The following is a 16,218-nucleotide window of genomic DNA, read 5'->3' as shown; positions in this document are numbered from 1 at the left end:
GAGTTGTGGGATTCAATGTTGAAAAGTAACCCAATATTTTTCTTAACCATTTGCTTCTACTGGACGGAAATGGTCAAAATTATGGTGAAAAGCGTCAAAAGTAGGGCTGCTAAATCGTGGATTTGGGTCACCCTGCTAATCAATATCAGTTTGAGGCCACAGTTTTTCTTGAGTGCAATCTGTAAATGGTAGCAAATGGATAGGGATTTGTCTTGTAAATATCACTTGATCAAATTACATAATGAATGCTGACTGAAACAATACCATTAAAGTACCTGTAATAATCTGCACATATTGAGTGAGTGGGTGTCAATTATTTGTAATATTAGCTATTGAGGTTTTTGTGTGCAAAAATTTCTTATCAATTAGTGAATTGTTTTATGCTTGGGATGAGAAAGGGGGCTTGTTGTAAATCCAAACTATTGACGGTTATGAGCACAATGGTAAAACTATTTTATGAGGTGATATATGGACTGTTCCATTGGGCTATTCCATTTAAAATCCACACTACCCCTGTGGGAGATTTTGGAAATATCATCCACAGGGGAGTATGAGTTTTGAATAGAATAGACAATTGGGTAACTTCCATTTGAAATACTCACTCCAGTTGTGGAAGATATAGGTAAAGCCATAATGCAGGGGAGTATGGGTTTCAAAATGATTAACCATGACCAGTTATATTTGGAAAATATATTGCCCTGTGGAAGATATTTCCAAAATCTTTCACAGGGTGTGTGGATTTTAAATGGAATAGCCCATTTCAATGAGACTTTGAAAAGGCAAGGGCATTAGTGTGTGGACCAAAAGTGGACATCCCTCTCTGGTCTATGACACTGATGCACTTATACTTTGGTGACAATATGTGGGACACACCAAAGGGGCTGATATGAGCTAGGATCAGAGGATTCAAGTGTTCAGATCCAAACAACATTATTGGTTTTAATCACATTCAATGTCAGCCTATGTTGGCTAAGCCATTTAGCAAGACTCTGCATACCAGAATGTTGTTGCTAACATGTGAAATGGCATAGACTTGTTTCAAGTCCTTTGGCGTCCATAGTTAGTAAATGTAAAATTCATGGAAGCTTTGCCACAAAAATTTCTGTTTCAAAAGTTATTCATTTAATAGAAATAATTATTTAGCATCATAACTTTGTAAAAATGTATTTGACATTAAATTGTTGAGGCCAGATAGTGGACTTTCTAATCTTACTTTACTCCAGGCATACTGTGCACTGCAGGGGTAGTGTTTGAGCAAAATGCCCACCACGCCCACCCCACAAGGCACACTTCCTCCCTAGCTCATAAATCTGACCTGACTAAAATTTTTAGAGAGTCCAGTATATGATAGGCCTACTTCTACCACTGATTATACATGGATCCAATGAAGAGCATGAATAGAGAAAAAGTAAGGAGGAAGCCTTGATCAAGGCTAGAAATGGCAGTGCCACCAGCATAAAGCTTGACAACTGTAGGGAGCTCATTGATGTATAGGCTAAGCTTAAAAGCTTACATCAATGAGTATTATATCAACCAAGGGGGCATTCATTCCTATGACTATAACTTTGAAAAACATACTTATTTTCTTGATTTTTGTGAACTTTTTTGTTCATGAAATACCAGTCACTTTTCTCCTCCATATTGCACAGCTAAATAAGCGCACTTGTTATAAGTGCAGGAGCGATACCAAATGGTTTTTGAATCATCTCAGGCCATGAAGATCAATTGTAAATGGTGCTAACTGCAGGTAACACATAACATGTGATGAATCTCTCGCATTTATTACTTTATTTTCTTAGTCTCAAGAAGGAATAAACAGTGTTTGTGTCGAAAGGGCTATGTTGTGCTTTGTAATTGAGTCTCCTGTAAACAAGTTGAAGAAATAGTGGGTTGATGAAACGAGACAAGATGAACGATCACAAGTCTTAAGATAACATGCAATATAAAAGAGCCATTGAATGTCTGTTAAAAATATAAACCAAGAAGTGTTGAAGATGCATGGGTAGACTAATTGCCGGTGGTACATGGAGTAAACAAAGACTGATTATCCTATTTAGAGTTGGTTTCTTCATTGCAGACTACAGCAGACAAAATTTCCCTACCCATGATGCATTGCTGAAAATGAAATCTTGCTATACTTTGTTGTAATTTACCTTTTCGGTAAATCCGATAAGCCTTTGCGAGTAGACCTGAGATGTTGTCGTTTGATGTCACGCTGGAAGCGTACATCGTTTTTAGCGAACATTGTTACTTACAAGTCGGTGTGACATCAAATGATGACATCTGGGGTCTAATCGCAAAGAATTATGGGATTTACCGAAAAGGTCATTTGTGGATCATCAACAATTTTTTGGTGGGTATTTCCCCCGGGAATAATTTGGAGATGGTGGACTGCGTGGGGTACCATTAAAAGGGGTCTTTTGGAGCTGTAAACGGTCAAAATCAAGGGTATTCCTTCCGGGAAAAAAAACAAGAAATGAGAAGAATGAGCAATTTTTGGGTCTTTAAGAGCCGAAATTATCCAAATCAAGAGTGTTTCTTCAGCATTCTGTTTTGGTCAAATTCAAGGATCTTTAGGAGCTGCACGTTCAAAAAACCAGGCCAGGGGTCTTTCCCAGGGAATATACCGGTATGGTCATTTGTGTTAAGTGCCCCCAAACTGCAGATGAAGCAGTTATCTGCAATTTTCTAAAAGTAGCTGTTATGCACTGGTTTAGAAACATTAAATAATTATTATTTGGGCTATTCCTGTTGAAATCCGAACACCGGAACACATGATCTTAATCTCCTGCACACAGGGAGTGTGAATTGCAAATGGGGTTACCTGAGTAGGTGCATCCAATTGAAATTCACACTCCCTGGAAGATTGAGGTCACATCTTCCATAGGGGGTGTATGGATTTCAATTGGAATAGCATGCTGGGAACACAAGATTCTTGGTTGTTGTTGACGACTGAATGATGTAAGCAGTTGAGCATGTTGTGTAATATCCGCAAGGTGCATAGAAATGAAGGAAGGCCTCTCAGTTTCTAACTTGTATGGAAAAAACTCTTTTTTGTGTGTGATTTTCTTAAAAACTGCCTTTTTCTCAAGTTGTGGAAAGTTAGTTCAAGAGTCCTTCCATACTAACTTTCCTTTACTCATCTTTGTTACTTTTAAAGATACACGGTGGAAAACAATCCCCATTAAATCATCGCTCAAATGACATATAGTGACATATCACGAAAATTGCCATTTTGAGATAATTGCATTTGAAGCTTTTGCAACTTTTACCCATTTGTCATACATTACATTAAAATTAAAATGAACCGGTTTTTTTAATTGGTATGAAAAAAGAGATATTTAAGTTACATTTAATGTATAGACTACATCTTGTCATTCTCTGGTCATTCACTAATTAATTTTAATTTTTCATTAAACCTATACGTCAGTATGTCAAATTCTTGGAAAAATGATTCTCCATTCAAAATTGAATACCTGAATGGAAGAAGGGCTCCATCAAAACTGTGTTTGAGATATTAAGAAAAAACTTAATATTTGGACAAGTTTTATAGACACAATGTTTTCATCTTCAGGGAAGATGTTGGAAATACCATCCACAGCGGGAGGATGAATTTCAAATGGAATGAACACTCGGCAGCTCCATTTCAAATTCCCTCTGTGGAAGATTCAGACTGAATCTTTCTCAGAGGGCGTATGAAATTCAAATTGAGCTGCCAAATATGTTAATTCCATTTAAAATGCATACTCCCCATGAAAGATATTTCCAAAATCTTCCCCAGGTGTAGTGTGGATTTTAAATGGAATAGCCCATTGCACAATATGGCTGGACGATGGTGATAAAGCATGTCTTGTGAGGCTTATGCATTGTAAATTACACATCCAGGTTTGTAAATTTTCAATAAAATCAATGTCATGTGAAAATGAATCAAGCTGTTTCATCAATAAATGACTTGTGTACCATTTTATTTCGCATATTAAAATTAGATACACTGTTGATCTTATACTTGTAATGTGTTTTTTTTCTTCAAACATGATATAGATCATTTTATATCACTCATACATAAATTCTAGACAGTTCATTGGTTGATTACCGTTTATCATTTTTACTATCACCCTCTCCGTGTGATAGTCTTTACCATCATGTGCTCTGCCGTGAGTGCGCCTCGCGCAAAGCCGTGCGCTGACTCTTGGACTCGCCGATTTAATTATGGGGTGGACCCCAAAATGTGAAGTATATCACGGCAAAACATGGTGTTATGTTGATGAAGAAATGTATATCCTACCTTAAGGGCTGGGGTATGAACGTTTGGACAGTATTTATTTTGGGACATTAGAGCATATCAGACATATCGAATTGCATTCTGAATACGAAGAATGTCATTCTGATATCAAATAATTTTGATTTTATGAAATTCGCAATTTAATACACATTTTATGGCAAATCATTAAAAATTGATATTTTGATATTTAACAGTACTTGAAGTAAACTTTATAAATCTGATGATTTATACTTAAAGTGTATGTAGGTGGGATGAAAAGCCGACGATCAATTGAAAATTTTGACCTTCAGTATTGAAGATATGGATTTTTTTCCCAAAACACCAAAAAAATAGGTCTTTTGGGAAAAAATCCATATCTTCAATATGAAAGGTCAAAATTTTCAATTGACCGTCGGCTTTTCCTCCCTGCTACATACACTTTAAGAATATATCATTAGATTTATATAATTTACCGAGGACTGTTATATATCAAAATTTGAAAAATATCAAAATTTTACAATTTGTCATAAAATTTGTATTATATTGTAATTTTAAAAAATGAAAATTATTTGATATCAGAAAGACATGCCAGTATTCAGAATGCAATTCGATAGGTCTGAGGTGCTCTCATGTCCCACAAAAATACTGTCGAAACGCATAATAAACGCTCATTTTGGATCCCTTAAATAGTATTTTAGTAATAGAATTTATGCATGAGTGATATAAAACAAATATTAACTGTCTTAAATTTGGTCGAAATATAATCACTCGGTGAAAATGGTCGAAATATAATCACTCGGTGAAAGATGTATTGTTCCATTCCACTCGCCGTTCCGGCTCGTGGAATGGAACAATCCATCTTTCACCTCGTGATTATATTTCGACCATCACACTCATAGACAGTTAATATTTGTATACTGGGACACACTGTAGTAAATGAAGTAATGGTGCCACCTTATACAGCAGTTCGCATAGGTCATACTGTTTCTTGGCTCAAAAACTAAATCATAGTCTTAACATTTCAACACTCCCTGATCTACAAAGAATTTCCTACCTTAATCCCAGCCTATGTTATCTAACACTATGGAAGTGTTCTTCAAATAATAAAGAAGACGCCAACGTTAAAAACACAAAAACAATTTAACAGGAAACATAATCATGTTGTTGTTCATTGACCCTAACCATTATATACCATTTGGATCATGTTTCGTAGTAAATAAATACATGTTGGCGTAGTGATTAGCCCACATATCCACTGCCAATTGATTTTTTTTTCCTTTCTTTTTTTTGAATCTCGTCTCCAAGAATTTCTGGCTATCGCTGACAGTATTGAGTTCGTAACATAGGATTTGAGCAAACTCAGATGTAGATTTAGCATTAAAACAACACATAAATAGGCAACTTTAGCGCCCTTCTGTGTAACAATAATGGTTTGAAATTACATGAGGAGGTAGATATGATGTTGATTGAATTTCAAAATGGGACGTTCAGACAAGAAGACAAGATGTACCATAAGTGAAGACATGCATTAAAACTAATAGCGTGGATTTGTACGCTGGAATCTTACATCCGCTAACCTGGATGAGTCGTTGATCCATGGCACTTACGCCTTTGTCAGGGTTATAGAAATCAGTATACAATATTTTTGTGACACAAAATGTTCACAATTTGAAAGAAACTCTATTTTTATAATAGGATTTTTTTTTTGCAAAATTGTAGCATTTTTACTTTCTCCTTTTTTCTGGCTATAGGGGATATAAATATTTGACAGTTATGACAAGTTCTTAAATTATCATTTGCGAAAATTGTGAAATTTCCATGCGCATGGATATTTCTTCTTGTTCATACAGCAGGGGTGGGCAACCTTTTTTTATATAATACATCACACATCGGTTAAAAGAAACTATTTATCGAAGCAAATCAGTGTCAGAGAATATGAATACCTATAGATCAGTAATGCACTTTAGTTTGATCAATTCTTTGATAAAAGTTGCGGGAAAGCTGGTTTTGCACAATTGTGCTAAAATATAAGATTCAGATATATGCTCATGTATTTAGTCTTTCTAGATTTACTTGTATAAAGGAACTTTTAGGGTTTGCAGGGGTGTGTGTGTCTGTATGTATTGGTATAACCTGTCACTGGTAGGTGAATGCCTCATCATAATCAGGTTTTGATTGAGCAAACTTCAATCAAAACCAAAATTGTCATTGGCGTAAATAAGCCCCTGGGTGCCACCCTTAGGGGCGTCAAATTGCCCAGTTCAGCATCGATGATGCGCTAATGATATTTATGAGAATTATGCACACATTTGAATCTTGAGCAATTGTACCATAGGACAAACAGGCTAATTATTCGCACAGTATTTTTATGGGACCTGAGAGCACATCAGGCACACCAAATTGCATTCTGAATATGATTAATATCCTTCTGATATCAAATAATTTTGATTATTTGAAATTTGATACAAATTTGATAGCAAATTATGAAAAATTTACATTTTTGATATTTAACAGTCCTCGAAGTAAACTAGGCAGACTTTATAAATCTAATGCTACATGGGTAGTTGTAAATTTAGTAACGTATCGAAACGTATGGAAACGTATGGAAATGGATGGAAATGGGTAGGAACGGATGGAAATGGGTAAGAATGGATGGAGATGGGTCAAAATATTCCACCATGGCTCGAAATTGATGCAAAGGTACTGCAAAAGCGTACAAAATAAGCGAAGAAATGTTTTCAAATCGCCGGGTAGCAAGTAAACATGCACGCAATTGCTATTGCTCTAGTTCTGCAGTAGCTAATTGCATGGAGGTCGGGGGGGGGGAGTGTGTGGATTGTGACCAGAGGATCACTAAGCAAAATGTTTGTTTTGGTTAGTGGGTCAAGGTCACCAAGGTCATTATTTTATGATTTTAGACTTGGGTGGTAAAAAAATGCATGGAGTTTATTTAATGCTAATAAGTAGTGTTATTGAGAAAAATTAAGTACAATTATTTATTTTATTTATTAATATCATTTAGGCCTAATATTAATCTAAAAATCAATAAAAATCAATTTATTTATTCTTAATTAAAGAAGAATTGTTCTTTCATTATTTCCTTCTTGTGTTAATTGATTAATTAAAACAAAATTGTTTTTTTTCCTTCCATTATTTGAATTTTATTTGCATGAAAAGAAAAAGCAAGAAAGAAAGAAATGCAAAAATAGGGAAGATAAGAAAACAAATGAAGACACAAGAAAAGAAAAGAAAAGAAAAGAAAAGAAAAGAAAAAAAAGAAAAATGAAAGACAAAATATAAGAAAAAAGACACGAAAAGAAGAGAGAAATAAAAGAAAAGTAAGGCAAAAAAAAAAGAAAGAAAGAAAGAAAGAAAGAAAGAAAGAAAGAAAGAAAGAAAGAAAGAAAGAAAGAAGAAGGAAGGAAGGAAGGAAGGAAGGAAGGAAGGAAGGAAGGAAGGAAGGAAGGAAGGAAGGAAGGAAGGAAGGAAGGAAGGAAGGAAGGAAGGAAGGAAGGAAGGAAGGAAGGAAGGAAGGAAGGAAGGAAGGAAAGAAAGTTAGTTTATTGATTTAAATAATTGAATGAAGTTGAAGAAACTTGATAGTGTTTGGGTGTTTCCATGCCGCTGAAAGCATGGAGGAAGCTATTGGTATCACGTATCGCCTAGCACTAGTGGTGAAGTCTTCGGAGACGAGCTTTGTATTTAGACCGATGGATGCCCGGGATGGATGAAACACATTCTGATGAATTTTAGCTCTTATTGTACCCATTTTAAGATGTTCGAGTCATATTTTGATTTATTCCGACCCATTTTCATTCTTTTCGATCCGTTCCTATCTTATTTCCATCCATTTCCATCCATTTCCATCCATTTCCATACGTTTCCATACGTTTCGATACGTTACTAAATTTACAACTACCCAATGCTACATACTACAAGTTACGTGCTACAAGTGTATGTAGCTGGGATAAAAAGCCAACCATCATGAAAATTTTGACCTTTTGAATTGAAGATAAACATGACGTTTCCCATTTTTATTAGTTTCAAGTAATAGTTGTAAGTAATACTTCACCGGCCTAGCATTTTTATACAGTTTATACTATTAAAATCATGGTAGATTCAATTGAAATTATATCTGTTTTGAAAATAAATATTTGTTTTGTAACCTGTAGTATTTTCTTTACAATTCACCTTACAGGTACTACTGTACAACAGGTGCCAACTAAAGACCTTCTGAGAGCTGCCACAGAGATGGACATGGCCTTGAAGGACTTACATCGCTCAATAAGGGATTTTGATCCACCGCATAGGCTGAAACGTACCAAAACTATCGATAAAAGCACCCCAAGGCTGGACAAACAATTACGCCATCAGGTAAGAGGATGTTTTTTTGCAGATATTAGTAGTGAATCAAGGCTGTGATATGATAAAATGTTACACCATAATATAGCGTCAAGGCTATGATATGACAAAATGTTAGACCATAATAGCATTTTATTTCAGCCATGTGATGAAACTTGTCAGGAATTTGTCTCAGGAATAAATTTGTTTATAGCTGGGTTTGTAAAAAGGCCGGACAAATAACTACGTCATCAGGTAATAAGAGGATGTTTATTTCTAGGTATTATATATTGAACCAAGTCCATGATATGACAAAATGTTAGACCACAGTAGCATTTTATTTCAGCCACATGATGAAACTTGTCGGGAATTAGGCTCAGGAAGAAAATTGTTTTCAGCTTGGTTTGTGACAAAGCCAGACAAATAAATATGTCATCAGGTAATAAGAGTATGCTTATAATTTGCAGGTATTAGTCCTATATATTGAACCTAGTCCATGATGTTACAAAATGTTGGGCCACAAATGCATTTTATTTCAGCCACATGATGAAACCTGTCGGGAATTAGGCTCAGTAAGAAATTTGTTTTTAGCTGGGTTTGTAATAAGGCCGGATAAATAACTACGTCATCAGGTAATAAGAGGATGTTTATTTCCAGGTATTATATATTGAACCAAGTCCATGATATGACAAAATGTTAGACCACAATAGCATTTTATTTCAGCCACATGATGAAACTTGTCAGGCATTAGGTTCGGTAAGAAATTTGTTTTTAACTAGGTTTGTAACAAGGCTGGACAAATAACTATGTCATCAGGTAATAAGAGGATGTTTATTTGCAGTTATTAGGCCTATATATTAAACCAAGTCCATGATTTGACAAAATGTTGGGCCACAAAAGCATTTTATTTCAGCCACATGACGAAACTTGTCAGGAATTTGGCTCGGTAAGAAATTTTGTTTTTAGCTGGGTTTGTAACAAGGCTGGACAGATAAATATGTCATCAGGTAATAAGAGGATGCTTATAATTTGCAGGTATTAGTCCTATATATTGAGCCAAGTCCATGATATGACAAAATGTTAGACCACAATAACATCAAGGCTAAGATATGACAAAATGTTAGACCACAGTGGCATTTTATTTCAACCACATGATGAAACTTGTCAGGAATTTGGCTCAGTTAGAAATTTGTTTTGACATGGTTTGTAACCATAAAACATTTGTCTGTGTCTTGGTTTACATTCATGGTTAAGCCTCTCTTGCCACTCTTAACCCTAACACGCCTGAGTACTACAAAATACTACTTGATATATGCGCTGTTCGTGTGTGCATCCCACGTGGTGTGATGATGCAATCGCCCTAAGTGATATATAGGCACGATTTCGCTGGCCAGCAAAGCCCAAGACCTGTGGCAAAGTGTCGCTGACCCAGTACTTGGCATGCGAGGGGTCGGGTTCGAATCCAACCCAGAGCAAACAACTTCTTTCTTTGTTTTCTCTCTTTATTCCTTCCTTCTTTCCCTTCCCGTTGCCAAAAAGCCCCTGGCGGGTTAGTGTTAGCCCAACAAAATATGCAGTAGTACTAAATAGCAAATAAGAATCAATGGATGACAAGTTGAATTGCCAATAAGTTGAAGCATCAATACCTTTGAGTATAATTTAAAATGTTTTTCTTCATTTTACTCTTCCGTCAATATTTTAGTTTAAAAGCTTTAACTTACAAGAGAGAAAAATCATGTAAGCTTTATTATTCTGCCATATTAAAAAATGGTTTGGAGTCTTCACCTACTGAAGACACTGCCAAGATGGTACTCCTGTGGCATCTCCATCTAACTAAGACTGTGACCCTAAAAAGGACAAGTAGTAAATGTGTTTGATAATGACAAAGATGGTATCACTGAATAGAATGAATTCATTTGAACTGAAGAAAGATTAATCTCAAAATTTGCATAGGTGGGGTAAATGGCGTATGTTGTAACGCTTCTAGCTCATAATTGACGCATAGAAATGGCTGGTTTTACGGTGATATTTATCTGGACACATCACTGGGAATGTGAGAATTAGGTGGGGTTAATGGCATATGATGTAATACTTGACCAGGGCATGAAATGGGTTATTATATTTACGTTCCATACTCCCCCTGTGAATGATACTGGACATATCTTCCATAGGGGGAGTATGAATTTCAATTGGAATGAACACATTTAGGCAGCTCCATTCAACTTGAATCTTCCACAGAGTTAGAGTGAGTTCCAAATAAGAGCTGGTTAATGTGGTGATTCTATTTGAAATTCATACCCCCTGTGGAAGATATATCCAAAATCTCCTACAGAGGGAGAGTGGTCTGTAAATGGAATAGCCCATTGGGCAGCAACTACAATGTATAACATTTTTTAGATAGTTTAAAAACAGATTCAGGTTTAGCATCTTAATTGCCATACAAAATTGCCATGCCTTCATACAAGGATGTAGGGGTCTACTCTCACATCCCTGCTTCATACTATAGCTAAAGTAGCCCATAGATATAATTGTACATCATGTTTGTAAGATTGTATGAAACAGTTGTAATGATTTTAACCATAGCAACCCCATGAAAGCCACAATTGTGGCTTTCGTATTACCAAGGTTATCAAAACTGTGGGACATACCCAACAAGATATAGCTATCTGTGTATGCATGTTATCCATGTGTATATAGTGCCCTCACACGGAGAGATAAGTTCATTGCATTTCAGCACCACATACAGTCTATACCTGCTAAAATATAAGTTGATTGGCCTGTGGTGTTACTATGTATGGCATGTTATACCTTATTGTTGTATTAAAGATGGTATAGAGTTGTATTGAAGATATCTTATATGAACTATGTATAATATAGCATTGAAGGTGTTGCTATCTAGTGAAGATAATATAAAGTTATGACATATTGCTATCTATTGAAGGTAGCATAGAATGTTATCTACTGTAGGGAGTATAGGACACTGGTTATCCGTAGAAGATGGCATGGTGTTGCTATCTACTGACTAGTGTATCAGCATAACTTATACACCTATTTAGTATATGGGTGTAGGTAGATGTTGTGCTATCTATTGAAGAGGATATAGACGAATCCAAGTAGCCAAGTCATGGTCAGGATTTGGTCGGACATCTTTGGGTAGCCGCTAGCACCAACCTGGTGTTTTGAGCGTCCAAATTGTGCAAATAAAAGCCGCCTAACACCTAGAGAAGATGCAAGGACGAGGAGTTAATAGAATAATAGCTAATAATATATATAATGGAGATAATTCCGCAGGTAATCCCGTCGCATTCATACATAGTCCTTTTGTTTGCAAGTATATCAATGCATAGATACCATGTGTAGTTAATCCGATTATTATGTCACTTCAACAGCGAATAGACCATGCTGTGTGTTTTGTCGAAGGGAACTGTATTGTGTTATTCTTTTGTCTACGTCTGCCTGTGTTTTCGCGCAAGGTGTAAAATGGGTGATGGAATGCAGTTTAAACTTTCCGCCAAGGCCGAATCATTTCACATTTTGAGTGCATTGTAGCTGACGGCTACCCAACTAAAGGCTGCTAGTCAGGTGTAGGAATGCGTGAATTAAGATTCGTCTATAGGGGTGTTGCTATCTTCTAAATATAGCAAATTTTGAGTTTAGGAGTGTTGCTATCAATTATTTGTAGAATATGTGAAGCTGTGTAGTGACTTGTTTTGAACTGGGAAGGGACATATGAGTGTTGCTATCTACTGAAGATAGTACTTGAGCTTTGCTATCTCTTTGAGTTAGGAGTGTTGCTATCAATTACATGTAGAATAGTCAAAGCTTTCTAGTAAAGATATGTGCAATGCCTTGTTTTGAAGGGACCTTATGAATGTTGCTATCTACTGAAGATAGCACAGAAGCCTTAGGAGTGTTGCTATCTATATCAAGAGGTTGTGCTATCTTTTTTTTTGTAATTTTGAGAACAAAGTACAGTTCAAGCATGCATCAGTTACATAATCACCCTAATTATTCCATTTAATTTGTCTCATCATTTGTTCTTGTGCAAAGATTGGTGAATAAATATGTTTGAATGCATGCTTGAACCATATTTTGTACTTTGTTCTCAAAATTGACATAGGCAATTATCGTAGTAGGCTGACGATATGAGGCATTAGCCAATTGGGTCACTATAGTATCTAATCTGTGTTTGTCTGATAGGTTTTTGCCCTCCTATTGCCCGCTTAATTTTAAAGAACAAAATGGGATTGTGTATTTCACCCGTGCATTTGATGTTATTAGTCAAGATAGAATCGGGTAATTAAATAGCTTTTTCTTTTTGTGGTCGTCAACCTCGTAATACCTAGCGACCAAAGAGAGATTATTTCCCCCGGTCACAACAAATAACTACCTAATATCAATCCCATCGGATACCGACCTCTATACAACTGCACAAAATCTAAATCCCCAGTCATAAGCCTTCCCCTCTGTCCAATTTTGACTTTGGCAAATTGGTTCAAGATTGGCTGCGATTTGAGTCGCAGGCGTTGCAAAAATCCATAGAGTCGGTGAAGTAGATTTGTTTCATAAAAGCTTTGGTCATGGTTGCTTATTCAAAAAATGCAACTGCAAGACAAAATATGTACAATTATTTGATGTGAGTTCAAAGGAATCTTAAGTGAAATTGTACAGCATGTTGACAATTAAGCCAAGTATTATTGCATTTTGCTTGCAACTATCGTCGAGTTTTAATGTACAAACATGTCAGACTTGAGAAGCTTAACCCAGAGATTCAAATGTAACCCAAGAACCATGAAACATTACTAGTCCTGTCACTGTGTGCTCTTTAACCCCATGAAAACTACCTGCCGATTGGCCAAAATGAATATTGTGTCCAATTTTGAACCAATCAAGGAGAGTATTAATAAGATCATCTGCAAATGCAAGTTTGACCATAAATTGTTTAAAGCCTAGTCATAATTGGCAATTGAAATGAGCATTTCAAGTTATCAACCAATCAGAAATGCTGTTAGATGACCAGTAGTGTCCAGGGGGTTAATTGAGGTATTACCATAATATTACTTTAAATAAGGTCTGCAAAGTGTTAATTTCTGTTTATTTCTGTAATGTTTTTTGCCTGCCTGTTTCAGCACTTGGCATTCCAGCTTGAAGGTTTAACACATTGTACAGCATGATAGTTCATTCATCTCAGTTATGTGGCTTATTGACTATTGTGTACTAATTCAACCCATCTGTATAGAAGGCAAGCTTAACTCAAGACATTATTTGTCCCATAGAGTCATATAGAGGCCAATGTACTCTCTCTATATAATCTTTTTTGGAAGCTCTAAGGAAAGAAGAGAAACAAGTTGTACAAAATATTAATTTGTGTCAGTGCATCATGTCTCCGAAGGTCATTGCCAGCCGGTAGATAGTTAGGTAACTAGCCGGTGTGGAATTATTAACTAAGAGGCTTTGTGGTCAGACTCAACACTTTTTAACTCTTTGAATGTGGATACGATGGCAGACGACGAATGGCAGACAACAAGTGAAAATTTCATGAAAATTGCCACAAATGTTTCAATTTCTGGTGGTATTTGAGTCGTTCATAACAAAGGCATGAAAGTGAGTATAAACAAATAGTATGGGGTTATGCAGTAAGAAAAAAGGCAGCTTTATTTTAGGAAAGAACTTTAAAATGTTGCTGGCGCACGTAGAGACACGTATCAGCGCATGCAAGAACATTCATGATTATCTGTCTGGCCAGGGTGGTCTGCTCACTCGTAATCCGATTTACATGATGATTGCATAATCAGACCGAGTTGCAGGTTATAATATAGAATAATGTAGTCCGGGATCAGACAACATACTTTGTGGGTTATCTGACATTTAACTGGTCTATGATACAGAGCTGAAATTATGTCACAGTATTTTGATATGATTGAAACTAATGTTACAGGGCATGTTAACTGGTTTATGATACTATTGTTAACTGGTCTATGATACAGGGCTGAAATTATGTCACAGTATTTTGATCTGGTTGAAAATAATGTTACAGGGCATTTTATATCTGTGGTATGTGTTCTTGTTGCTATGTCTGCTTATGTCTAAGGTTGTGTTAAGGGTCCATGCTGGCAGTCAAGTCAACTCAATTGGTAAGGTGTTAGACCAGGAAGGTAAATTAGGATAATTTACTAGGTGGGCAATTAGATTTATTTTTCCCTCAAATCAGGGAAAACAATTTACTTTTACAGGGAAATAATTTACTGGGTGGGCATTTCAATTTATTTTGCTCCCAATTCAGGGAAAATAATTTACTTTGTGTTCATTTTTGGGCAATGGGCAAGTTGAATTTACTGGGTAGACAAAATAATTTACTGGGTGGGCAACCCAGTTAACCTGTCATTTACTTTCCTGTGTTAGACTCCGGTGCATTGAAGTGTGGCGATGTGAGTTCAAACCCCTGTGTGTAGTCTGCGAAATAACTGAGCTAACTTGAAATTCCTCAGGGCAAGGAACTAACTGCTTGTTATCTCTGTTAAAATTAGTCGGAAGTCAGAAATATTAATTTTGCAATAATAGTCAAACAAAGGAAATAATTTCTTTACTTTCCTATTGTTTTGGAAACCCTTCAACTGTTCATATATCTTTGGAACAATTTGTCCAATTTCAATGGGATTTTCTGCAAAATGAAATGCTTTATACATTCAGTAGAATGAAAATTGAATATGCCCGACTTCAGGCTGATTTTGCTTGATCACACCACATATGAGGGACCCGGGGACCCATCTGTGTTTGAGATACCTTGCAATATCTTATGGTCATATAGTGTGTAAATTTATGTAGGTCTGTGAAAAAGTTGTGAGGCCAGAGTGAAAAATGAAGTTTCATGTCACAACTGAGTAGGATATTCATATTAAGTGATGCAATAGTTAACCTAATTGGCATCCTCGGCATTAAAGTCATTTCAAGGGTGTGCTGTATTACTTAACTACTTCAGTCAAAATGGACATATTTCCTGTAAAATGATGTGAAAATTCAGGATAATAGAAAGCCAACTTGTAACGCTAATGCAATTCAATTCCCAGTGGATTTCCCGGTGATTTAATAATGGGTTATTCCAGTTGAAATCCATTATACACCTCCTATGGAAGACATGACCTTAAACTCCCACATGGGGAGTGTGGAGTTGCCTGAATGGGTGACTCCATTTGAAATCCACACCCCCTGTATTGGAAGATTAAGGTCATGTCTTTCATAGGGGGTGTATGGGTTTCATCTGGAACAGCCCAATATCCCTTGGGGTTGCAAGAATGGGTGACTCCATTTGAAATCAACCCCTTGTATGGAAGATTAAAGTAATGACTTCCATAGGGGGTGTATGGGTTTTATCTGGAACAGCCCAATATCCCTTACCCTAAAATTGCAATTAAAGTTTGCTAAAAATGTGTGAGTTTGAATAGTCCACAGGGGCTCTACCAAGGGGTGCTAATTAGGTCGAAGACGGTAATAATGTAATGCATAATTTTCTACCGTCTTGTACCAGGTACAATATTGAAATTCAAAGCACATAACTGCAGAATTATCATCTTTGCATGCAAATGCGAGCCAAATTAAATTGTCAATTCCCCAAGAAT

At 36.2% G+C, this 16,218-nt stretch overlaps 1 protein-coding gene across 1 annotated transcript in view; it reads left to right on the top strand.

Moving 5' to 3' along the window:
- LOC140135413 (ankyrin repeat domain-containing protein 27-like) overlaps positions 1-16,218 on the top strand; it is a 189,981-nt gene that overhangs the window by 82,275 nt on the left and 91,488 nt on the right. The window contains exon 23 of the mRNA XM_072156903.1: positions 8,460-8,635. Coding sequence (XP_072013004.1) covers positions 8,460-8,635 — 176 coding nt within the window. The remainder of the gene's footprint in view (positions 1-8,459; positions 8,636-16,218) is intronic.

This window comes from Amphiura filiformis, chromosome 16, assembly GCF_039555335.1.
Source record: "Amphiura filiformis chromosome 16, Afil_fr2py, whole genome shotgun sequence".
Lineage (NCBI taxonomy): Eukaryota > Metazoa > Echinodermata > Ophiuroidea > Amphilepidida > Amphiuridae > Amphiura > Amphiura filiformis.
Note: the sequence above shows the minus strand (reverse complement) of the source record. Positions and strands in the feature narration are given on the sequence as shown.